At 35.3% G+C, this 26,867-nt stretch overlaps 2 protein-coding genes across 6 annotated transcripts in view; one reads left to right on the forward strand and one right to left on the reverse strand.

Annotated features, from left to right (window-relative positions):
- Window positions 1-6: 6 nt before the first annotated feature.
- Window positions 7-26,857, reverse strand: LOC149792510 (uncharacterized). Of its 5 annotated transcripts, none has more exons than XM_089971128.1 (5): window positions 26,839-26,857; window positions 22,096-22,303; window positions 15,843-15,944; window positions 8,082-8,207; window positions 7-1,151 (listed from the first exon to the last, which is right to left on the reverse strand). In XM_089971128.1, the coding sequence occupies exons 2-5, from the start codon at window positions 22,249-22,251 to the stop codon at window positions 1,014-1,016; spliced, it is 522 nt and encodes a 173-aa protein (XP_089827254.1). In that variant the 5' UTR covers window positions 22,252-22,303; window positions 26,839-26,857; the 3' UTR covers window positions 7-1,013. The 5 variants fall into 5 exon arrangements, with proteins under 5 accessions (XP_089827254.1, XP_089827251.1, XP_089827252.1 ...); XM_089971125.1 differs by lacking the exon at window positions 26,839-26,857 and adding an exon at window positions 26,668-26,821; XM_089971126.1 differs by lacking the exon at window positions 26,839-26,857 and adding an exon at window positions 26,606-26,820.
- The window catches only part of LOC149792511 (uncharacterized), a 35,819-nt gene continuing 35,612 nt past the window's right edge, over window positions 26,661-26,867 (forward strand). Inside the window, exon 1 of the mRNA XM_089971120.1 lies at window positions 26,661-26,724. The gene's annotated coding sequence lies outside the window, so the exon portion shown is untranslated. The remainder of the gene's footprint in view (window positions 26,725-26,867) is intronic.

Raw genomic sequence — 26,867 nt, forward strand, 5'->3', positions numbered from 1 at the left:
AACCTGTGAATTGTGAACTCCTTTTAATTGTTTTCGTTTATTTCACATGGGAAAAATGAGAAACTACAAGCACATGCAAATGCATACAAAATAATGATAAAAAGAATAATATAAAAGTTTAATTTATAGCAATTTGCTGACATGGTAACTGAACAAGAATTGGTATAGCCATGTGACCTGTTCTTGATTTTCCTCAAATTCATGGTATTACTAGTACTCAAAGTGACATATTCAATATATCCGTCAATTCAGGCCTCCCAATAAACAAATATTAAATTGTATGCCAAAACGTATGGTATATGATTGTTATCCTCATTCAAATTCACTGTAAATCTCAGGAATGTTACAAGAAGGCCTGTGACATCACAGTTGGATAGAGGCTTGTTACATCACAGTCATGTGGAGACTTGTGACATCACAGTCACAAGGGTGCTTGTGACATCATATTTGCTACTGAGTTTGGGCTGCTTTTGATGGATTTTACTGCATCAAATTTTGATGTTTTGTCCAGTCATGCTACATAAGTAATCAAGAACTATATCAAGCAGCCATGAGACTGGTCACTAAATTGGTGCTAAAGTGGAGGTGTAACCACAAGACAACAAAGATAGAGATCATTACTGTTATTTGTTGAAAGTAATAATTTTAAAAAATCAAGACAGAACTTTAACTGAAAAAATTAACAACAAAATCTTTTAAGAAAACTCAGTGGTGATGATTGAACATTTTCATTATTTGCATATTTTCCTAGCATTCTTCGTCTTTGCATTGTGCAAATGATGTTATGTCATTTATTTGCATACAAAATTTCTCCTATATCTGGAAAAGGACTATTACTGTCAACAGTATTACAGTTAGCAATATTACTGAGAACAATATTGCTCTGAACATTATTTAAGTACAGACTGAACAACAGACAAGTGAATGAAAGGTCAGATTTGATAAATTCACCAGATTAAATGATTAATTTGAAAACACTAAAAACAGACAAATATTTAGGTATCACTGGCCGACTAATTATTCTTATCTTGTAATATAAGATCCATATATGACACAGAAACAAGGTCAGATGTTTTGACCCCCAGCTTAGACATCAGATCATCGGCCAAATGCTGGCCTTCGTCTAGTGATTGACCATCTTCAAGAACCACCTGTAAGAAGAAAAGAAGACTGTATCAAAATATTTATTTATTTATTTACACTGCACTTAGGAGAAGGAACCTGGGTTCACTGATTAAGGGAGGTAAAATATTTTGATAAATGCACAAAAGGGAAAATGAAAACATTGCTTAATCCTGACGGTATTTTTTTTAAAGGCATGTGATTGTTATAGGAAGCTGCATTATAGTCGTTAATTAGAATTATAGATAATGGTGTCTTTGTTATGGGCAAGACCCAAGTACACTTGGGTGAGCTTTCCTATTTGACTATTCATTAAATGTATTCAGATTTGAATAGCCATCAATGTTGATAAAGGAATCAAATCTATTCTCACTTCTCTGCTTATTTTGGTATATATTAACACACACACCAAACCACACTTAAAACATAACACTCAGTTATCTCAATCAAATGAAGTTCAATATGACTTGAATTTTTGACTGGCTTTATAATGGCCAAACCGGACACTGAATTTTTGACTGGCTTTATAATGGCCAAACTGGACACTGAGTTTTTGATTGGCTTTATAATGGCCAAACTGGACAATGAGTTTTTGACTGGCTTTATAATGCCCAAACTGGACACTGAGTTTTTGACTGGCTTTATAATGACCAAACTGGACACTGAGTTTTTGACTGGCTTTATAATGCCCAAACTGGACACTGAGTTTTTTCTAAGTCATAAGAAGCTCATACAGATATTAAGAACTGACCAAAAAATGTTCCAACTGACACCCATACACAGGTAGTGACCTCATTTTATATGTACGATATGCACCACAACAGGTGTGAAATGACCTTGTACATTTTGGAAACAGAATGATGCAATTACTTTTATTGCCCAATATCACAAAACCTGTTCTGTACCTTAACAAAGACTGGAAGTAGACCTTTCAGTTCCATGGGTAAGTAGGGTTCCCAACCAACAGACAAGATGTTTTCAAAAAGGCATAGGAAACAGTGCTCAAAAAGTATGATAGCCCAATGCCTGGGGCCCTCTAAATTAGGATTGGGCCCATCATGTATTCTAAATCAGGTGCCCATCAGGCTTGTAAAATAAAATAAAATTTGTCTGAGAAAACCTGGAACATGGAAATGTATTTTCAAGATGTTGGCATACCTGCCATAACACAGTGCAATCTAATTAAAAACAGATTGCCACTGTATTATGTGAAGTAGAGATCTAATTTTAATCAAATTGTAATGCAGCATGTCATGCTAATTACATGCTTTTGTACTCTCAAACCCCCTGACACAGTAGTGTTTCAAGAAAACAAAAATTTCAGTAATATTCGAAAATAAAAAAAAAACCTCACCACTTTCAGTACATGCCCGTTATATGTAGCATATACAAACAGTAAATAGTCATGATTGGAGCTGATGTAAAACTATCCTTTGGGCAGTTTAAATATAGAGAATTAAAAGGCAACAAGGTCAGGTATAAACCACCATTTCACATATTACTTAAATGGCTGACAATAGCTAGTGAGATGTGTTTGAAGACTGCATGGGTGAGTCCACTGTGCTAATTTGCATAATTACTGTCATGACTTGGAACAACCCAATATAGGCAAATCAAAGAGTTGCTAAATGCATGTAGGAGAACGAAAGTTATTATGTATCATAGCTTTGAATGAAAATGTTTAAGCCATATGTATAGGTATCATAGGTTTTTGACAAGTTTGTGAACATCAGCAACATTTCTCTGAAGTAGGATTTTACTGCAAATATAAAATGCAAGCATGATCATTTCAACTGTTACGATAGTGTTCAAGTGTGATTAATTTTGGAAGCCGATTGAGGAAGCAATTAGCTACCAATAGCATCTGCGAAGCTCAACAAAAATAAAGTTCAGAACTGGTCAACAGAGATTTACTTTGTGAAGCACGCCTCCGTAAAATAAGGTGGGGGAGATGTAATTAATTCTTTGCACATACTGCAAACAACAAAATGACCTACGTCAACTTTGTTCTGACCAGGATTTGGTCAGAGAATCCTGCAAAGAAGTTTGAACACCATGACTATCCAGTCTCAAGTGAGTGTGTAGCGATGAACACTAATAACACATGCATTATCTTCACACCTTCTGCTAAATTTATATTTGAATTGTATCAATTACAATGTTGTGTGACAAATAATAGTAAAATAGGGAACATTTTGGGCATATAGAAATTGGAGTCCTGGCTTGTGGAATTTTTTTGTCAGGGCTTGTGGTTTTTTTTTTAAAGTCACCAGCCCCTGGGCCTGAGTCTAAAATTCTTTTCATCAAGCAATGAGGAAAGAAAAAGTGAAAGAATCCTTGCATAAATTAAAATATATGCTGATAACTATGGAAGGGTACTAATGAAGAGAAAATATTGATTAGTAACAGCAAACTCCTTGACTGCTTTAACTTAATTGGTTTGGTTCAAAAGTCACAACTGGTATCTAAGTGATATGAAGCTGTCTTTTGTATTACCGAATTTGCCAGCCTATAAGACGATACTTTTTTACCAGAAAATCTTAGCTTCCTCTTATACTCTGAATCGACTTGTATATGGATTATGTCATCTGAATTGCTATATCATACTTTTTTTTGGACAATAATTCTCCAAGAATATGAAAAATAATGTGCAAAAGTATTTCAGTTTGGGGAAGAGATCGTGTATGAAAAAATATAGGATCCCACACTGAGTATTTTAAACAATTACATGATCATCAGTATTAAAAATTAACAGATGTAATTGTGCTAAAGCAGCATGCACCAGCAATGTATGCTGTTTGTAATATATGTTGTTAGATTTAATTACATATATGTGTATTAGAATTTACAAGTTAGAAGATGAATAACCATGACAAAAACATATTTTATCACAATTTTCTTCTTGCACCTAATCATCAAATAATCTGTATGCCCCAGAGAGAGAGAGAGAGACAGACAGACAGTCAGATGTCTTCAAGATTGTAACTCTGTATTGTTCACTTACCTGATGACTGATTTTACTTGTGCACAAGTGCAGTACCATATTCCATTATCAATTAATACCACTAGTTAGGAGATTCCTTCTAATGTTTTTTTCCAATTCCATTATTACAAGAATCACATGGCTATGTAGTGGTATTTACATGCTAATTAAATATGCCATGGCTGTAATTAGTCATTCCAAGATGCAGCATGCAAAATGCTCATTCTTTGCATTTAACCTAATGGAGATAATATGTGTAAAACTACTGTGAACATTTAAACCCTGGAGTATCGTATGTATTTTCATAGTTTACATTTACGGTTTCATTTATTAATATTTTCTCTCTTTGACAAAAGCTTCAGCAACACAGGGGCAGAAAATTAAAAAAAGAATAAAAATATCCAAAAAGAGCTGAACTCTCTCTCTCTCTCATATATTGGACCATATTTGATTTTGATCATGACGTGCAAAAAGAAAAATGCGATGGAATACACATGCATACTTTTCTATTATCTCCCCCCCCCAATGCATTTTAGTAATAATGATGCAATTTCCCTATTGCTGGTATCTGAAATAGCATCAGCGATAATTTTAATATTTTTGTTGTTGATGTGGTGCGGTTTAATGCCATGTTTCAGCACATGATAGGCTATACATGGCGGCTAGTATTAATGGTGGAGGATGAACCCAGGAAAACCACAGAAAGAACCACCGACCCACGAGAAGCTACTGGCAAGCTTTCTCACATACCAACATTGGCCAAATCCGAGACTCGAACCCATGCAGACAGAGGTGAGATGGCAGTGATCCGTAACTGAGAGCGCTTTAGACCCCTCGGGCCCCTGCTTTTAATATTAATGAAACCAAAGTTATTATAGTGTAATTCCACAGAGCATCGCAAGTTTTAACCTATCTGTAACTCAATAAATTTTCGGGTCAGCATCATTATATGTTGCTAAAAGTTTAAAATACTTCTTGTGAAATAAATTAGGTACTTTTAGTTACATTTAATGATCCTCACTGGAAAGGTTACTGAGTTACAGTTAGGATAAAATTCGCGATGGTGTGTGTAACAAAGTGAAAAAACACAAGTTGTTGATCTGACCTTGTCTTATACTCAGCATCAACTCATGGATGAAAAAGTTGTCATATTCGCTGATTAGACGCATATTCTGCATAGACTTATAGGATGGCAAATATGATACTGACTTTTTAAAGAAAATAAAGACAAAAGACTGCCATATTTTAAATATGCTGTGTGTGATGACTTCAAAAACCTTAGAAAAAAGACAATATGCAGCAATGTATTGGAATCCAGGTAAGATGATCTGGACATGTCTGAATACAGTTCGTAAACATTTCTTACATCAAGGTTTGTTGACATTATCATTAGCTTGTGATTCAGAGTCTGAATTTCATATAATTTAACTAAATAAATTTAAATAATTTAATTTAAACTAATTCAATACTACATACTTTACATTTTGCTTTGTTTCTTTTACAAGTCGTTGTCAAACTCAATAGGTAATTATACAAACTTTAAATACCTATTTTCTATTTGAGCAGTCAAAATAAGTATTCTGATTCAAACGTTCAATTATTCATTCCAGCTCTAGTACAATCACTATAATTTAATTATTAAGTACTTATTTAATAAACGAAGTCATGAGCTGGACATACAAAAAAACTGTTTATGCTTCAACCTACATTCAGAGAAATTTATCTGAAGTCAGCACAGCCAAAACAACACAGTACTTCTTCAATGTAATAAAAGAGTTCAGGTCTCCATGTGAATCATTATTGTAACCAGAATTTCCATTCCAAAGTTTTATTAATACATTCTATTGAAGAAAAGTATTGTATTTAATTATGAGATTCACACTTGTAATGTGCAGACATGATTTTGGTCTTCCATAAAAAAAGCTGAAAAAATGTTAAGGGGGGTTTGGGGTTCCCTCCAATTGGGTCTTGAGGGGCAGCACCCCAGATCTGGGGGGCCAAAAGTGCATTTTATACTCGTAAAAAACTGCTCCTGGTGCAACTTATGCTCATAAAATAAACCAAAATGATCATTTGAAAAACTAATAAACTTACCAAAAATGTTCAACTTTACTTCAATAATTTCACAATATTTATAGTCCCATGAATTTGTTCTCCAATACTACTGATGCTGAAGTTATTTCATGTGCATATCAGTGTTCACATCATAATTAAGTCAAAATAATTTGTCAATTTTTGCAGCAAATATATTGTACTTTTCTCTTTTCATAACAAATCTCTAAAATAAACACCCAAGTATATCAACTATATACAAATAATGCCATACATTCACTTGTCGTTTTCTCCACTGGACACAACCTGTTGATATCCAGGCGATCTCTTTTTGCTGCTTTGGCAAAGATTTCTTTAGCCTGCCTTTTTGTCACCACTGACATTTTTTGGCCTGATGTGCAATCGTTTCTTGTCCTTGTCAGTGAAAGCCTTTTTCCTTCAAGCTGGTGCTTGTATTGGTGACATGCAGTGTGCATATTCTGACACAGGGCTAATTCTATTTTAAAATTGAGAAAAATCATGTCTGAATGTGCATAAACACATGAGACCATTCAACTGCTTGTGAAAATGAATGTGGGTGGCAGGTATGGGCTGAACATTGGACAATTTTGGAAGATGAGCTGATCAAGCAGCAAAGCATCCTCTTGGTGGGATTTGGTGTTTTACAGGACAGCAACACAAATAGGTTATTTAGTTCCTTATCATGACAGAATTATGATAGCCTCCTACCTTATTATAAAAGAATTATGGTAACCTACCTGATAAGCGACAAGGATACAGGTGATGCATGATAATGAGTATATGAAGGATTGCCCCCCCTCCGAAAGTTTTTGACAGAAAGTATTGTCTCATATACAATAAAACTCACCTTAGCAGTATATCCATTATCAAGGGATTGGTCGCTCTCCTTATTTAATTATCATTTAAAACCTCAATAAAAATAACACTCATCCATACAATAATGATCCCATGAAAGTTTCCCATAATGAGTAATGTTCTGGACATAAAAGCTTGCACCAGGTGTATCAAATACATTGTAGTGAAAATGCCTATAGTGTGGGACTTTTATCTAAAGATAAGGACAAAGTTTAAAGGTACTGTAACACCTCATACTTGCTGTATCAGGAAAAACTCAACAGAACTTAGGGCACTGCTTTCCGCTAACTATGTGACTGCAATTTTTCACAAAAATGATTTACCATCCAGCATTTTCATGACTTCTTTCTAAAAGATATTTGGTGTGAATTACAACTTGCAGCATGTAAACAATTTTAATAAACGCTATTGACCATGCCCTGAAGGTGCTTTAATTACAAATTATTGAGTGAGTTATCCATGAGCAATTTGTAAGGTTTCACCAAGCTGATCTCATGCATAAATCTCATGCAATTAGTAACTTGCTCTTGTCTCAGACTGGTAAATGAGCACACAAAGAAATTATCCTTCTCCAGTAAATGAGTACACGTCAAACAAATTGTTCTTGTCTGGTAAATGATTACACAAACAATGTATTCTAAATGAATACATGTAAACAATTTTTTCTTTGGTATATGAGAACAACATATTCTTGTCTGGTAAATGAGAACAGAAACAACTGTCTGCATGCATTTCAGATCAACACATATAATGGAAGACAATCCTACCAACTATTGTACCTGAAAGGGGTGGGTGAGCAGACCACATAGGATTTAAAATAATTTCCTGTTGCTCTTTTGTCAGAAAATAAATTACTCCCCCCTACCTCTGTCCATTCCATCTTATTGTCATTATTGCATAATTTTGCTTACTAAAACAGAGAATGAAAAAAATATTATGGCTCATAGGAAAATCCTAGTCCTCCATAGATCCCACCAAAGATAACTGATCAATACCTAATAAATCAAGGTCTGCAAAACATCACATGCATATTTAATATTTATCAAACCTCAAGTTCCATGAAGTTTCCCAGTCCTTCTACATTGTCTACATGAACTCTGGTTTGCCCCACAATGTAGAGAGTCCTAGTTTTCTTTACAATGCCTCGTATTCCCAGGGCTTTGCCTAAGGTCTCCTGCAGATAAAAAAGATAATCATGCAAAAATCATATACATGTACATTTTATTTACTTCTTCTTTTCTTTCTCTCTCTCACACCTTCCTCTCTCATTTCCCATCAGGATGAAAAGATCTTAAAATATGTCAAGACAGTTGACCCACTAGCATACATTTTTTTTTATAATCAATGAAAAGGTGCCGTTAAGAATGCAGATAAACTGACCATCAACAACAAAAAGCCAGCTTCAAGTATTTTCAAAATTAATTTTCTGCATGAATCCAACAAACTGTCAGGGACTCGACTTACACAACCTGTTACTATTCAATATTCTGTGTCACTGACACAGTATTGTATATCTGTTACACCCAACAATGAGCAGCACGCGTTTTGAGAAAAACTCTTGATTACGTTGAGTAAAAGAATTGTTTAAATAGCGATTATTATAACTGTCAATCATAATCATGTCCAAGAATGGCATGGATTAGTGTTGACTGCAAAATTAAATTAAGCAACAATCAAAATTTGGGTGCAGTGTCTGTTCCTGAAATAGCAAGCCACCTATCAACAGACAAAATTCATGTCTGAATGCAGAAATTGAAAAAAATTCTTACAAATAAACAAACAATCCTTAAGATCTCTAGTTTAACAATGCTACATTATATAATCATTTGGAGCATTCTGTCATATTGCTATGGTAACACCTCCAAACAATGTTCACTGTAACTGTGTTCACTGTAACAACAAGCACAAGAAATATATTAACAGAATAAAAATCTCTTCATTTTTAAAGGATTTATTAAAATATAATTTCACAAAATACACAATATAAAGCATATACAATCTAAGTATAGCTGCAATGACACAGAATAGAGAAACAAATCCATGAAAATCGAAGATTTTTGCCCTCAAAATATATAATAACAAGAGACCCTTAGGACTCATGGTACTAATCAGTTCCCATAGTACACCTATGCCAACACCATAATATTCAAAATTCAATACTCAAAATTTCTGAGTGATCATAATCAAACCTATATTTATAAGTATAAATGAAACCTTGATGTCAGCTTCTTTGTGGAGAAAACAATATGAGACGTGGCATTTTCTGGACCTGCATGTGTTTGAACCATGTGCTTGCAATTCTGCACCAAAGTGTCAGGTGCTGATTTTAGTAATGAGTGTTCCAAACTCAAGACTGTTAAAGGACTGAAATTCCATCAATAAAACAATGTCTCTTATTTCTTTTCACTTACAACTTGGATAAGCTCTCAAAAGATTCTTTTTCCTTAAACATTATTAACCAATTCCGGCCAGCCAAAACCCATATACACTCTACTGATGTTCACCCATTTCCAGGCTGGTTCCCATTTTTCCATACAATTAGTACCATGTGTCCTGAAGAGACTGAGGCTCTACTAGGTGAAAAAAATGTCCCGAAATTCAAGATAAAACCATTTTGTCCTTTTAACTGTCCAGTGTTGAGACTATATCTGGTAATCTTCAATGATAACAAAATTTTCAAATAAGCACCTTTGGTACATATACTGCAAGCCAACATGGCACCATTTTCATTTACGACAAAGTAGACATAATTAGATGTCTTCTGGTGAAAACCCCATGTCATAATGGTCATCCATTCAGGTGAGTATTGACAAGATTTTGAAGACAGTCATCATTTCAGCAATACTGTATGTATGAATGGCACCATTTTCATTTAGAACTTGGTAAAAACAATGATGATTTTCCATATAGGGGAACTGGTGACAACAGACTTTTTAAAACAGTCATGGAAAATCCCATGTGACAAGAATGAAAACCTGTGTTGTTAAGACCATCCACTAAGGACAGTAGCAATAAAAATATTTGCAAGATGACTGCCATGTTGGCTATATTGCACACAAATTGGCACCATTTTGATTTAGGGCCAACTAGACATTTTAAGGTTTCTTTTAGTGAAAGCCCATTGTTATGATATTCAAGATGGCCACTGTTCTGTCAGATTGGCACCATTTTCATCTGGGACAAACTACCCATTATAAGAAGTCTTTATCTGAAAACCCTGTGTTTGTATGTCCCATCCATTCTGGGACAAACTACCCATTATAAGAAGTCTTTATCTGAAAACCCTGTGTTTGTATGTCCCATCCATTCTGGGACAAGCTACCCATTATAAGAAGTCTTTATCTGAAAACCCTGTGTTTGTATGTCCATCCATCTGGGACAAACTACCCATTATAAGAAGTTTTTATCCGAAAACCCTGTGTTTGTATGTCCCATCCATTCTGGGACAAACTACCCATTATAAGAAGTCTTTATCTGAAAACCCTGTTTTGTATGTTATATCCATCCATTCTGGGACAAACTACCCATTATAAGAAGTCTTTATCTGAAAAACCTGTCTTTGTATGTCCCATCCATCTGGGACAAACTACCCATTATAAGAAGTCTTTATCCGAAAACCCTGTGTTTGTATGTCCCATCCATTCTGGGACAAACTACCCATTATAAGAAGTCTTTATCCGAAAACCCTGTGTTTGTATGTCCCATCCATTCTGGGACAAACTACCCATTATAAGAAGTCTTTATCCGAAAACCCTGTGTTTGTATGTCCCATCCATTCTGGGACAAACTACCCATTATAAGAAGTTTTATCTGAAAACCCTGTGTTTATATGTCCCATCCATTCTGGGACAAACTACCCATTATAAGAAGTCTTTATCTGAAAACCCTGTGTTTGTATGTCCCATCCATTCTGGGACAAACTACCCATTATAAGAAGTCTTTATCCGAAAACCCTGTGTTTGTATGTCCCATTCATTCTGGGACAAACTACCCATTATAAGAAGTCTTTATCTGAAAACCTTGTGTTTGTATGTCCCATCCATTCTGGGACAAACTACCCATTATAAGAAGTCTTTATCTGAAAACCCTGTGTTTGTATGTCCCATCCATTCTGGGACAAACTACCCATTATAAGAAGTCTTTATCTGAAAACCCTGTGTTTGTATGTCCCATCCATTCTGGGACAAACTACCCATTATAAGAAGTCTTTATCTGAAAACCCTGTGTTTGTATGTCCCATCCATTCTGGGACAAGCTACCCATTATAAGAAGTCTTTATCTGAAAACCCTGTGTTTGTATGTCCATCCATCTGGGACAAACTACCCATTGTAAGAAGTTTTTATCCGAAAACCCTGTGTTTGTATGTCCCATCCATTCTGGGACAAACTACCCATTATAAGAAGTCTTTATCTGAAAACCCTGTTTTGTATGTTATATCCATCCATTCTGGGACAAACTACCCATTATAAGAAGTCTTTATCTGAAAAACCTGTCTTTGTATGTCCCATCCATTCTGGGACAAACTACCTATTATAAGAAGTCTTTATCTGAAAACCCTGTGTTTGTATGTCCATCCATCTGGGACAAACTACCCATTATAAGAAGTCTTTATCCGAAAACCCTGTGTTTGTATGTCCCATCCATTCTGGGACAAACTACCCATTATAAGAAGTCTTTATCCGAAAACCCTGTGTTTGTATGTCCCATCCATTCTGGGACAAACTACCCATTATAAGAAGTTTTATCTGAAAACCCTGTGTTTATATGTCCCATCTATTCTGGGACAAACTACCCATTATAAGAAGTCTTTATCTGAAAACCCTGTGTTTGTATGTCCCATCCATTCTGGGACAAACTATCCATTATAAGAAGTCTTTATCCGAAAACCCTGTGTTTGTATGTCCCATTCATTCTGGGACAAACTACCCATTATAAGAAGTCTTTATCTGAAAACCTTGTGTTTGTATGTCCCATCCATTCTGGGACAAACTACCCATTATAAGAAGTCTTTATCTAAAAACCCTGTTTTGTATGTTATATCAATCCATTCTGGGACAAACTACCCATTATAAGAGGTCTTTATCTGAAAACCCTGTGTTTGTATGTCCCATTCATTCTGGGACAAACTACCCATTATAAGAAGTCTTTATCTGAAAACCCTGTGTTTGTATGTCCATCCATCTGGGACAAACTACTCATTATAAGAAGTCTTTATCCGAAAACCCTGTGTTTGTATGTCCCATCCATTCTGGGACAAACTACCCATTATAAGAAGTCTTTATCTAAAAACCCTGTTTTGTATGTTATATCAATCCATTCTGGGACAAACTACCCATTATAAGAGGTCTTTATCTGAAAACCCTGTGTTTGTATGTCCCATCCATTCTGGGACAAACTACCCATTATAAGAAGTCTTTATCTGAAAACCCTGTGTTTGTATGTCCCATCCATTCTGGGACAAACTACCCATTATAAGAAGTCTTTATCTGAAAACCCTGTGTTTGTATGTCCCATCCATTCTGGGACAAACTACCCATTATAAGAAGTCTTTATCTGAAAACCCTGTGTTTGTATGTCCCATCCATTCTGGGACAAACTACCCATTATAAGAAGTCTTTATCTGAAAACCCTGTGTTTGTATGTCCATCCATCTGGGACAAACTACCCATTATAAGAAGTCTTTATCCGAAAATCCTGTGTTTGTATGTCCCATCCATTCTGGGACAAACTACCCATTATAAGAAGTCTTTATCTGAAAACCCTGTGTTTGTATGTCCCATCCATTCTGGGACAAACTACCCATTATAAGAAGTCTTTATCTGAAAACCCTGTGTTTGTATGTCCATCCATCTGGGACAAACTACCCATTATAAGAAGTCTTTATCCGAAAACCCTGTGTTTGTATGTCCCATCCATTCTGGGACAAACTACCCATTATAAGAAGTCTTTATCTGAAAACCCTGTGTTTGTATGTCCCATCCATTCTGGGACAAACTACCCATTATAAGAAGTCTTTATCTGAAAACCCTGTGTTTGTATGTCCCATCCATTCTGGGATAAACTACCCATTATAAGAAGTCTTTATCTGAAAACCCTGTGTTTGTATGTTATATCCATCCATTCTGGGACAAACTACCCATTATAAGAAGTCTTTATCTGAAAAACCTGTGTTTGTATGTCCCATCCATTCTGGGACAAACTACTCATTATGAGAAGTCTTTATCTGAAAACCCTGTGTTTGTATGTCCATCCATCTGGGACAAACTACCCATTATAAGAAGTTTTTATCCGAAAACCCTGTGTTTGTATGTCCCATCCATTCTGGGACAAACTACCCATTATAAGAAGTCTTTATCCAAAAACCCTGTGTTTGTATGTCCCATCCATTCTGGAGGTGGAGTAGTGATAACAAAGTTTTCAAGATGGCCACCATCATGGCCACAATGAACACCAGATTTTTCATTTAGGACATACTAGACAACATAAAAAGTCTTTAATGAAAATCCCAGGTTGATATGGCCATCATTTCAGGGGGAGTAATGATAAAAACAAGATTAAAATCCCAGGTTGATACGGCCATCATTTCAGGAGGAGTAATGATAAAAACACGATTAAAATCCCAGGTTGATATGGCCATCATTTCAGGTTGATATATTCCGTCATTTCAGGTTGATATGGCCATCATTTCAGGTTGATATGGCCATCATTTCAGGAGGAGTAATGATAAAAACAAGATTAAAATCCCAGGTTGATATGGCCATCATTTCAGGTTGATATATTCCGTCATTTCAGGTTGATATGGCCATCATTTCAGGTTGATATGGCCATCATTTCAGGTTGATATGGCCATCATTTCAGGGGGAGTAATGATAAAAACAAGACTAAAATCCCAGGTTGATACGGCCATCATTTCAGGAGGAGTAATGATAAAAACAACATTTTCAAGATGCATACTGTGGTGGCCATACTGGAAGTCCAAGCATCACAATTTTTATTTAGAACCAACTAAACCATGGGATGAATATGTATGTGTATGTAGTTTCACGGCAACCCTCTAATTACTTTTAGATGAGCATTGATAGCAAACTTGTGCTAACAGATGGACACTTGTGAAGTGGAAACATTTTAGCTTTGCTAGTCATGACAAGACCATGTTTCCATTGCACATGTGAAATGTTTCCTCATATCTACTCAAAATCACCAAAGATATCGTCTATGTAATCTTTTTCTCATATCTACTCAAAAACACCATAGATATCGTCTATGTAATCTTTTCCTCATATCTACTCAAAAACACGATAGATATCGTCTATGTAATCTTTTCCCCATCTCTACTCAAAAACACCATAGATATCGTCTATGTAATCTTTTCCTCATCTCTACTCAAAAACACCATAGATATCGTCTATGTAATCTTTTCCTCATATCTACACAAAAACACCATAGATATCGTCTATGTAATCTTTTTCTCATATCTACTCAAAAACACCATAGATATCGTCTATGTAATCTTTTCCTCATATCTACTCAAAAACACCAAAGATATCGTCTATGTAACCTTTTCCTCATATCTACTCAAAAACACCATAGATATCGTCTATGTAATCTTTTCCTCATATCTACTCAAAAACACCACAGATATCGTCTATGTAATCTTTTCCTCATATCTATTCATAAACACCATAGATATCCTCTATGTAATCTTTTTCAGAAAGAAATTCATGCTAAGTCAATTTTTCTTCCTACAGTGTTGCAATTTACATAAAGTATTTGTGAATGCAACACAGTCACAGCTATACTGAACATCAAAATTTTACAAAAGTGAACTTAGTATTGCAAGCATTCACTAGATGGTACTGACATGTTAATAATGATATTTTATAAGATACAGACTCAAATGGAGCAATACTTTTGTTGATACCAATTTAGAGATTTTTAAAAATTAAAACTGTAATTCACAATAACCGTCCATCCTTTAACTTAAAAGGAAAATACAGCTATCTCCACAGTCACAATTTTCCTTTGCACAGGATACATAATTTGTTACAAACAAGTTTATATTAATTAATTATATAATAATCATCAAACACAACAATTTAAAACAATTTATTTTGGGTATTAATACTGACACATATTAATAGGTTTCAGTGGCATCAATAGGGGGTGCTGGGGTGCAGACCACACCATGTGACACCATCAGAGGGGGTGACACCAAAATGACTGTCTATAACATTTTTGAATTTTTGTGCAGGAAGGAGGTCCAAGAGGGTGACACCATGAGTTATCACACATGTTGTCTATAAAAAGTTTGAATTTTTGTGCAGGAAGGGGGTCCTTGGCAGTGACACCATGAGTTACAGCACTGAGTGACACCAACCCTAGTGATGGCACTGATAGTTTTAGCTATGAACTTACAGATAGGCATTTTACTGTTTGTAATATGGCTCAATGTAGATTGATTCATTTATAAACTGACTGATTGACTGACTAATTGTGGTTTTAAGGTGCATCAGCACTGTAACAAAAATAGTTATATGATAAATTATTTATGTATGAAAAGTGGTTCATTATTAACTAATGATAAAAGGAAAAAAACAAAATGGTGTGGTGGTGAAGATAACTCATAAGGCAAAATAGAACTAACTATACATGCATGGTTAGCGCTTGTTGGCATGGGTTAAAAATACTTGACACAAAAACAGTTTGAAAATCATTCAATGGAATCCATATACATACACAACTTTTGCTACATCTTCAATTTTTCCAAATCCCCAGATATGAGGCAAAACCATTTTTTTCCATATTTACCTGTAAACTTTGTGGATCTGGAATCTGTGTAATGTTGTAGTCACTAAATTTGGGACCTGACTGGTCTGTCCTCTCATAGTAAATCAGCTGAGAGGGAGCATCCTAAAACACGGAAGATAAAAAAAATAATTGAAGAATATAACTAAATCCTCATGTACTGTAGTCTTCAATGTCACAACTTTACAACATAAATTAAAACAGAATAGAGCAACTATAACAGATTCCATTGAAAAATTCCATGCATTTATTTTGCATATTCCACTCCTTCAACAAGTACCCTGGATTAATAACAGTTCAACAGTTACCCAGGGTTAATAACAGTTCAAGAGTTACCCAGGGTTAATAACAGTTCAAGAGTTACCCAGGGTTAATAACAGTTCAAGAGTTACCCAGGGTTAATAACAGTTCAAGAGTTACCCAGGGTTAATAATAGTTCAACAGCTACACAGGGTTAATAACAGTTCAAGAGTTACCCAGGGTTAATAACAGTTCAACAGTTACACAGGGTTAATAACAGTTCAAGAGTTACCCAGGGTTAATAACAGTTCAACAGTTATCCAGGGTTAATAACAGTTCAACAGCTACACAGGGTTAATAACAGTTCAAGAGTTACCCAGGGTTAATAACAGTTCAACAGTTACACAGGGTTAATAACAGTTCAAGAGTTACCCAGGGTTAATAACAGTTCAAGAGTTACCCAGGGTTAATAACAGTTCAACAGTTACACAGGGTTCATAACAATTCAGCAGTTACACAGGGTTAATAACAGTTCAAGAGTTACCCAGGGTTAATAACAGTTCAACAGTTACCCAGGGTTAATAACAGTTCAACAGTTACACAGGGTTAATAACAATTCAGCAGTTACACAGGGTTAATAACAGTTCAAGAGTTACCCAGGGTTAATAACAGTTCAACAGTTACACAGGGTTAATAACAGTTCAAGAGTTACCCAGGGTTAATAACAATTCAACAGTTACCCAGGGTTAATAACAATTCAACAGTTACCCAGGGTTAATAACAATTCAACAGTTACCCAGGGTTAATAACAATTCAACAGTTACCCAGGGTTAATAACAGTTCAAGAGTTACCCAGGGTTAATAACAGTTCAAGAGTTACCCAGGGTTAAAAACAGTTCAACAGTTACACAGGGTTAATAACAATTCAGCAGTTACCCAGGGTTAATAACAGTTCAAGAGTTACCCAGGGTTAATAACAGTTCAACAGTTACCCAGGGTTAATAACAGTTCAACAGTTACACAGGGTTAATAACAATTCAGCAGTTACACAGGGTTAATAAGTTCAAGAGTTACCCAGGGTTAATAACAGTTCAAGAGTTACACAGGGTTAATAACAGTTCAAGAGTTACCCAGGGTTAATAACAATTCAACAGTTACCCAGGGTTAATAACAATTCAACAGTTACACAGGGTTAATAACAATTCAACAGTTACCCAGGGTTAATAACAATTCAACAGTTACACAGGGTTAATAACAATTCAACAGTTACACAGGGTTAATAACAGTTCAAGAGTTACCCAGGGTTAATAACAATTCAACAGTTACCCAGGGTTAATAACAATTCAACAGTTACACAGGGTTAATAACAATTCAACAGTTACCCAGGGTTAATAACAATTCAACAGTTACACAGGGTTAATAACAATTCAACAGTTACCCAGGGTTAATAACAGTTCAAGAGTTACCCAGGGTTAATAACAGTTCAACAGTTACACAGGGTTAATAACAGTTCAAGAGTTACCCAGGGTTAATAACAATTCAACAGTTACCCAGGGTTAATAACAATTCAACAGTTACACAGGGTTAATAACAATTCAACAGTTACCCAGGGTTAATAACAGTTCAAGAGTTACACAGGGTTAATAACAGTTCAACAGTTACACAGGGTTAATAATGTAAAGTCAGTCACATGTTTAACATGTCTTCTAGCTATGTCAGCATATGTTCAGTTTGGTCAAAAAATCTTTAAAATGTCATAGTAATTAAAATTGTTTTACAGCTGAAGTTTGCTCCCATGGATGCCAAGGGTGGGTGATAATAATAATTACACCCCTCTTACAGATGGTTACACCTGCAACCCAAAGAACAACGCAATTACATAATTTCATGCATTTCTATTCAGCAGTGTGTGATGAGCTTGCCAACATACTGGACAGGTAGGGCATATGACAATACAGTAAAACCTGTCTTGAAAGACCACCCATCTCATAACAGGTTGTAACACTATATAATCAATAAATCTGTGCATGGAGATCCTGGACTCTCAAAACAGGTGGTCTTTCATAGCAATGGTCTCTTGTGATAGGTTTTCCTTTAGTATTCATTCCTGCTGACACATAGTGTACAATAACATGTTAGGACTATGCATGCACTACCATAGTGAACAGTAAGGTATATGTCAGGACTATGCATGCACTACCATAGTGTACAGTAAGGTATATGTCAGGACTATGCATGCACTACCAAAGTGTACAGTAACATATATGTCAGGACTATGCATGTACTACCATAGTGTACAGTAATGTATATGTCAGGACTATGCATGCACTACCATAGTGTACAGTAAGGAATATGTCAGGACTATGCATGCACTACCATAGTGTACAGTAATGTATATGTCAGGACTATGCATGCACTACCATAGTGTACAGTAAGGTATATGTCAGGACTATGCATGCACTACCATAGTGTACAGTAACGTATATGTCAGGACTATGCATGCAATACCATAGTGTACAGGAACGTATATGTCAAGACTATGCATGCACTACCATAGTGTACATTAACGTATATGTCAGGACTATGCATGCAATACCATAGTGTACAGGAACGTATATGTCAAGACTATGCATGCACTACCATATTGTACAGTAATGTATATGTCAGGACTATGCATGCAATACCATAGTGTACAGGAACGTATATGTCAAGACTATGCATGCACTACCATAGTGTACAGTAATGTATATGTCAGGACTATGCATGTACTACCATAGTGTACAAAAATATGTCAGGACTATCATAATGTACAATAACATGTCAGGACTATGCATGCCCCATCATAGTGTAAAATAACATGTTATGACTATGCATGCACTACCAACAGTATACAATAATATATGTCAGGACTATACATGCACTACCATAGTGTACAATAAAGTGTCCAGACCATGCATGCCCTATCATGGTGTACAAAAAATATGTCAGGACTATGCATGCACTACCATAGCAAACAATAACATGTCAGTATTGTGTATGCCATATCATAGTGTACAATTACATGTATGCCAGAATTATGCATGCCCTACCACAGAGTACAGTTAAATGAATGTCAGGATTATGTATGCCCTACCATATTGTACAATAACATGTCACAATTATGCATGTCCTACATAGCATACAGTAAAATGTATGTCAGAATTATGCATACTCTATCGCATCTTTGCTAGCCAAGGTTCTGATAAGTTAACCTATCAACACCTTGGCAGATCAATCAGATATTTCAGTGCTTCAGGTCTGTGAATTTCACTGGATGCAGCAGCAAGCCACTGCATCCAATAAAAATCAAGTTATTCAAATCTGGACATCGTTCCTACATAACAGAGACATAGGGGAGAGAACACAAATGAAATGGACTGATAAATAAACAATTTTCCACTGCTGATCCATGTTTGTACAAATACATCATTTCCCTCAAGCTTTAATGGCTTCTGCCTGGTTAATAGTCAGGCTTTCAATGTTAAACTTATAAAGTATCTTTTTCAAGTCTATTTTCAACCGATATACAATGCACCACTGTTCCACGCTAGTGGTTAGCTGCCATTACAGACTAAGAGAGGCAGCTTATGAAATCCAAATAGAAGTTAGATATCACTGGGACATGGCATGTAATATTTGATTCATCTGCCAAGATGTAGATAGGTTAACATAATGGAACCTTGCCTAGTGAAGATGGCCCTAACATAGAGTATGACTGCAGGCTGTAAGACAATTGACATGATATTCATTGCACGACATTTCCAGGAGAAATGCCAGAAGCAACACAGAGACCTCTTTAAAACCTTTGTTGACGAGGCATTTGACTCAGTCAACAGAGTTGGACTTTGAGAGATCATGGCAATGTTCAGCTGCATGAATATGTTCATCAGAGTCATTTGCAAGTTCCACGATGGCATGATGGCTCACATAATGGATGATGGCGAACCGTCGGATGCCTTCCCAGGCACAAATGGCATCAAACAAGGATGTGTTCTGGTGCACACACTCTTCAGCATGATGTTCACTGCCATGCTCAAAGATGTGTTCCAAAATTGATGAGGGCATCAATGTCAGATACCAGACTGATGAGAATTTGTTCAATTTCAGGCAACTGCAGGCAGTCACAAAGCTGAAGGAATCAATCTTTGCTGATGACTGTGTTCTCAATGCCAGCACAGAAGAAGACATGCAGACAAACATGGGCAGATTTACTCTGTGGCCTCATAATCAGCACCAAAAGGACTAAAGTCATGTCCCAACCTGCCCCTGGGATGCCATATTGTGAGCCAAGGATCACAGTGAAGGGTCAGAAACTACAGGCTGTCACCAGTTTCACGTATATGGGCATTACCCTCTTAAGAGCAGTCAACATTAACATTCAGGTCAACAGTAGAATTGCTAAAGCCAGCTCAGCCGTTTGGAGACTATGTGGGAATGTGGGGGGCCACCGAGGAATAAGTCTTACCAAGTTGAATGTATGCCACACTGCAGTACTGACCCCTCCTGTATGCCAGCGAGACGTGGACTGTCAGTAGCAGAAATTCCTGACAACTCAATCAATTCTAGATGAGCTGTCTCCAAAGAATTATGTGGATACGGTACCAAGACAAAATTCCTGATACTGACATCAAAAGGGCAGGCATCCCATCTGTCTTCATGTTGCTGCAGAAAGCCCAAGTTAGATGGGCAGGACAAAATGCCTGCATACCTGAGGAATGGACTGGTCTCACTAATCATCTCTGGACATACCACTTGATAGCAAAAGCTGTGGTCAGGATTGCCACTGATTGATGAACATTCATTTATTCACCATTGAGTACAATAACATGTATGTCAGGATTTGCATTTATCACTAAATAACAACTGCGGGACCTCATAGATTTTAAACCAAATCTAGCATGATCTAAAAAATAGCTTCAGGATTTCTTATAAAAAACTTAAATCTGGTAAACATAAATAACAAATGCAGGACATCTCAGACTTAAGCCAAGTCTGGTATGATCATAATAACAGCAGCTGCTGCAGAATTTCTTAGATAAAAACTAAATCTGGTACAATATAAATAACAATTGCAGGGCCTCTCAGATTCAAACCATGTCTGGTAGGATCTAAAAAACAATTGCAGGGGTTCTTAAATTCAAACCAAATCTGATATGATACAAAACAACAATTACAGGAATAATTCTCAGAGTCAAACCAAATCTGGTATGATGCTTAATATAGAGAAGATATGTCATTTTTAATTTCACCCTTCTTTAAAAATCTGAATAAATTATGACTCCTGTAACAGCCTGACTTGCATCATAAATTGCTTCTAAATAACTTTAGAAGGACCCCATGAACTGAAGCTACCTCATGGAATAAAGCTACATTTAGAAAAAAGATCTCATAGACTGAAGTTATATTTAGAATGAGGACCTCACGGACTTAACCTATATTTAGAATGAGGACCTCATGAACTGAAGCTATATTTGGAATGAGGCTTAACAGTGATGACTACATTTGTGAAGTTGGATTTAAGATTTTTCATATTTGACAGAATTATGACTCTGTTTCATTTTAAATGGCTAAACTTTGTCCCTGCATATTGGACTGAAGTTTCTGCAATTTTAGCTGGGGCATTTGTGTCTTATGGATCCATTTTTATTTTGTTGTAGGCAAGATGATGTTATCTATGTGAGGATAACATTCAACATAAACGTGTTGAGCCAGCTTTCACAGAAGCTTGAGATGGTGCTCAGTTTGGTATCTTTGTCCATGTCTGTCAATATGCAAATATATAAATCCTTATGTTTGTCTAGCCACACTCGAGATTAAGCTCAGTGTTAAAGTGTTTTATGTGGTCATTTTTCAAGTACAGTTGGCAACAGTCATGTTTCTTGGATGAGTGTATGCACAACATTAATACACCAAAAGCTCTGGAGCAGGCTCATCCTGGAGGCCATATCCAGCCTTTTCACTAGTTTTAAAAATTCACCTGTAATTTTCTAAGCTTTAGTCTGCCCTTGGGGACCTGAAAAAACACATCCTCCTGTATTATAATGGTTCCATCTGATTCACTCAATTTGGCTGCCATCTGTTTCAGTAAATCCACATTTGCAACACTGGCTTTTATTTCTACATTGGCAGGCATTGTTGCTGATAAGGTTATCAAAGTCTATTTTGCTTGAATAAATCAAGATGACCTGCAAGAAAAAAATAAAGATTCCTGTTAAGTGAACCATAAACAGACATTAATTGGAGAAAAAATGCTGTGATTTGCTGGTCTACATCTGCATTTACAAGGTAGGTAACAGTGACCTATATGCAGTATGATTAAACATTACAACTGTCACAAACAATTATTTATGTGCATGTACTCCGAAACACTGCATGACCAAAACCTCAGTAAAACAGAATCCCTTTGAAAAGGAAATTCTTTAAGTTTCCCTTCTAAAATAAATTAACAGTTTTAAAGAAAAAACCCAAACTTAAAACAAAAATAGTTTTGGTATTAAGAATTTCACTTTATACAGTTCCACATGCCATGCTAATTGTCTGAAAATGGTGAAGCCAAACACCTTGGCAATTGAGTATGAAATAAAGGTCACACTGATCTACTTTTTAGTGAACTGCAATAATATTCCTAAAATGCTTTAAGTTTTAAGACAGCTTGTACAGATAAATGATCAATTTTTTTTTAAATTTGTGCTTTATTACTGGCCTTTTGTTCATTTTAATAGTGTATAACACAGTCTCATAATGTAAATAGTCCCTCAGTTTTGAATGGAACACCATGAAATTTGACAAATATTAGGATCACCTGAATACGTATCACGCACATATCAACAAATTACTTTGTGCAATTTTAGTTAGTTAGTGTCCTTCTGGTCTTGTTACAGTTTAAGATATGATCTCTTATGTACATTACTAGTCCTGCAGTCATTGACTGATTGCCATGACCTGCCAAAGATTATGAGCACCTGAAGATCTGAATATCAATAACTCATTTAATTCCTGCAAGTTTTGCTAGAGTTACTGCCCTTGTAGGTCTTGATCCTTAATGTAGTGTATGACACAATCTTATTAATGACACTTGTCCAGCAGTTTTACAAGAATTGCCATCAAACTTGGTAAATGTTTTGTTCATCATCTATAGATATTCATATCAACAAAACACTGCTCACACAAGTTTTGCTAGAGTTACTGCCCTTGTAGGTCTTGTTCCTTAATGTAGTGTATGACACAATCTTATTAATGACACTTGTCCAGCAGTTTTACAAGAATTGCCATCAAACTTGGTAAATGTTTTGTTCATCATCTATAGATATTCATATCAACAAAACACTGCTCACACAAGTTTTGTTAGAGTTACTGCCCTTTTACCTTGTAGAAGAATGCAGTGTATCACACTATCACATTAGCAACTAATTTCCCAGTTTATCTTGTAGACTGTAATGGATTGCTGTGAAATCTGGTACATATTAAGGTCATCTTCTAAAATGCATGCATAAACAAATCTTTGAGCTCCAATTATTTTTATACGAGTTATTTCTTAAAGCTGGATGAAATGTGTGATAGAAATTTGCAACCACAACAATTCTTCGGGTTTTTAGTTGACTGCTGTGAAACAATACATTTATGGTTCTTTAAAGAGGTATGCATGTTGACAAATCAATGTACTTGTGCCACTTCCAAAAAAGTTATGCAAGTTATGCACTTTCTTTTACAATCTCCATCTTGAAGTAGGGGTAGAATGTGGGAAAAATATATTTACAAGACTTGCTAACAGTGTTTTGATGTATCACAATAATACACTAAAAAATGTCCTTGTCTGAATTCAATTTAATTCCAAATTAATGTTCCAATCCATGATGAGCACTTTATATTTCCAGTGAATAATAATTTGAACAAACAAATCCACCCAAACGAAAAACTGAACACAACAAATAAGATTGATTCTATTTCCAATGTTGAGGCAAGAATGAGCAATTTCTCAAGTGAACAACATTATATAAAATACTAACTTAACAGACACAATAATAGAGCCAAGATGTGGGTCAGTCTACTCTCTAAAGCATTCAAAGTTGTCAACAAGTTTAGGAATTTCCAAGTGAAAAACTATGTCATAGACTCCAATTCAAACAAACATGTTTACCTCTAAATATAATGATCTGAATATTTAAGCTACACTCTTTGAGAAATATTAGGTATATATTACGTTATTTACAGATAAATATCATGGGTAAGGAACACCATAAATTTGATTTTGGACAAGGTCAAGTACAAAATACAGATATACATAACATACAATCATTAAGAAAAGCCAATATATAATACAAATTAAATACATGTAAAATTAAGATTGATATTATAAAGAAATAAAAAAAAGTTCTAGACGACTGCAAAATATCACCCGTTTGCTTTTGATATATGATAAATGAGACTTCCAGTGTTTAGTTCAGCCAAGATAGAAGGTAGAGTAGGGATGAATTTGGTCTAGGGCTTGAAACCTAGCTGTGTCCTGTACCTAGGTGATGGGTTGAAATTAGTTAAACCTAGGTGTGTCCTGTAACTAGGTGATAGGTTGAAATCTAAGGTAGAGTAGGATGAATTTGGTCTAGGGCTTGAAACCTAGCTGTGTCCTGTACCTAGGTGATGGGTTAAAATCGAAGGTAGAGTAGGGATGAATTTGGTCTAGGGCTTGAAACCTAGCTGTCTTGTACCTAGGTGATAGGTTGAAATCTAAGGTTGAGTAGGGATGAATTTTCGTCCAGGGCTGAGTAGGGATGAATTTGGTCTAGGGCTTGAAACCTAGGTGATGGGTTGAAATTAGTTAAAGCATTGATCTGTTGAGCAACAATTTATATTTTCTACCTTTAAATTAAGCAATATTTTGCTAATGTCTGTAGCCCACCATTCAACCTTTCCAATCCGTTCTAATGTTTACAATAGTATCATGTAAAGAGACAAAGATAATGTCAATGAAAATATATATTCTTGCTTAACTCCCAACTTGACCTTGATTTTTAATTGTAAATATTAAATTGGGCAAATAAAATAAAACTTGTAGCAATGTTTTCAAATACACGAGTATATAAATGTTTTATTTATGTATCTTGATAATAATTTTGTTAAGTGGTTTGCAAAGAGTGAAGGTACAAATTTTCTTTGCAAATATAAAGTCATATTGTAATTTTCAATTTTTTCTCACATTTGTTCAGATGTCCATATACTCCCACCCCATCTTCTGCTAATGTGTGTGTGTGTGTATGTGTGACTTAGATTTTTAAGATAGCTTTAAAAAAATTTCAGTCATATCGCTACGATGTCTGCAGTGTGACAGTTTATAGTGATGTCTAGCACTGGGGTACCATGCCACAGACATGTAGCATGATGTCCCATCAAGTCACATTATCCTAACACCAGGCCGACCAGTCCTAACACTAACCTCTTAATGCTGACTGCTAAGCTAGGCAGCTGTTAGTACCATTTTTTAAAGTCTTTGGTATGACTTGGCCGTAGATCGAACCTGCGACCTACTGCATTCGAGACAAACGTTCTAACCACTAGGCCACCGGAGTGGTTCTGCTAATGAAAATTTCTTATGTTAGTAAATAAACATATGAGCAGTGGGGTTAATAAAATATGTGCCATGAAAGAGCTTTTCTACAAGAAATGCACTTGCAATCTTCTGGTAAACAGGGAATCTCATTTGCATATCAAGAGGGAAAAATATATTTGGTGGACTTAGGGAGGTAACAGAGATGTTTTTTTTTTTAAGTTAAAGATGAAAAAAGTAAATAATAAAAGTAATATATATATATATATATATATATATATATATATATATATATATATATATATATATTAACATTTAATGTGTTGATACTAGTATTTCATTTTATTAAACAAAATATTGCCCTTTATGTAGAGGAAAAATAAATTATAAAAGGGGAAATTAAATGTTCAATGATTCACTATGACAAGTGAGAATGCTTTACTCCATGTGGATTGCATAATCAAATTGATTAATTAACTTGTTTGCAAAAGTAATTCTATATGACACGTGGTCCCAGCCTTTTAAACTGTTAAGTAGGCAACTTAAGGTACAATCTCAATTATATACACCTCATCTGACTTCACAAGATCAATTGTACCTCCCAATGGATATTATGTTCTATTAAATTTTGAAAACACTTGTATTGAAAGCAATTCAGAAATTAGAATCAAATGTATTTGAACAGTTTTGTTCTTCAAGGACCTTACAGAAACAAGACCAGGCAATGCTCGCAGGATATTTATTTACATCGTCATTGGGAGGATTTTACTTGTATCACAGCAGGAACTTTGTGTTTCCGCTATCAACTTATAACATAAAGAAATTAATACGCCACTTTTAAGGTTTAATATTGAAAATTAGTAAATAAGGTTATAGTTTGACCTGACATTAAACTAACATTAAGATAAAGTTATTTTTTCAATAATATTTTACAAATAAATTATACCGTTCTGAGGAGTCACAAAAGATGTTAGATCTACTTTTTTTGCTCATGGATGATTACCATACCTAATCACTCATTCACTGTCGCTAAGAAAAAATTGTATGAAGTAGGCGAATAACCAGGTAAAAATGTTAATTTTCTAATTGCACTGTCTAGTATCATCACAGATTCTAAACAACTAAAGTTCATATAGTTGTTTCATTGCTTTTTTACTGTCATCAACATTTCTTATTTACTGTTACAAATAATTGTTTCTTCTCAACTA

Source organism: Sinohyriopsis cumingii, chromosome 9 (genome assembly GCF_028554795.1).
Source record: "Sinohyriopsis cumingii isolate HCF-2022 chromosome 9, ASM2855479v2, whole genome shotgun sequence".
NCBI lineage: Eukaryota > Metazoa > Mollusca > Bivalvia > Unionida > Unionidae > Sinohyriopsis > Sinohyriopsis cumingii.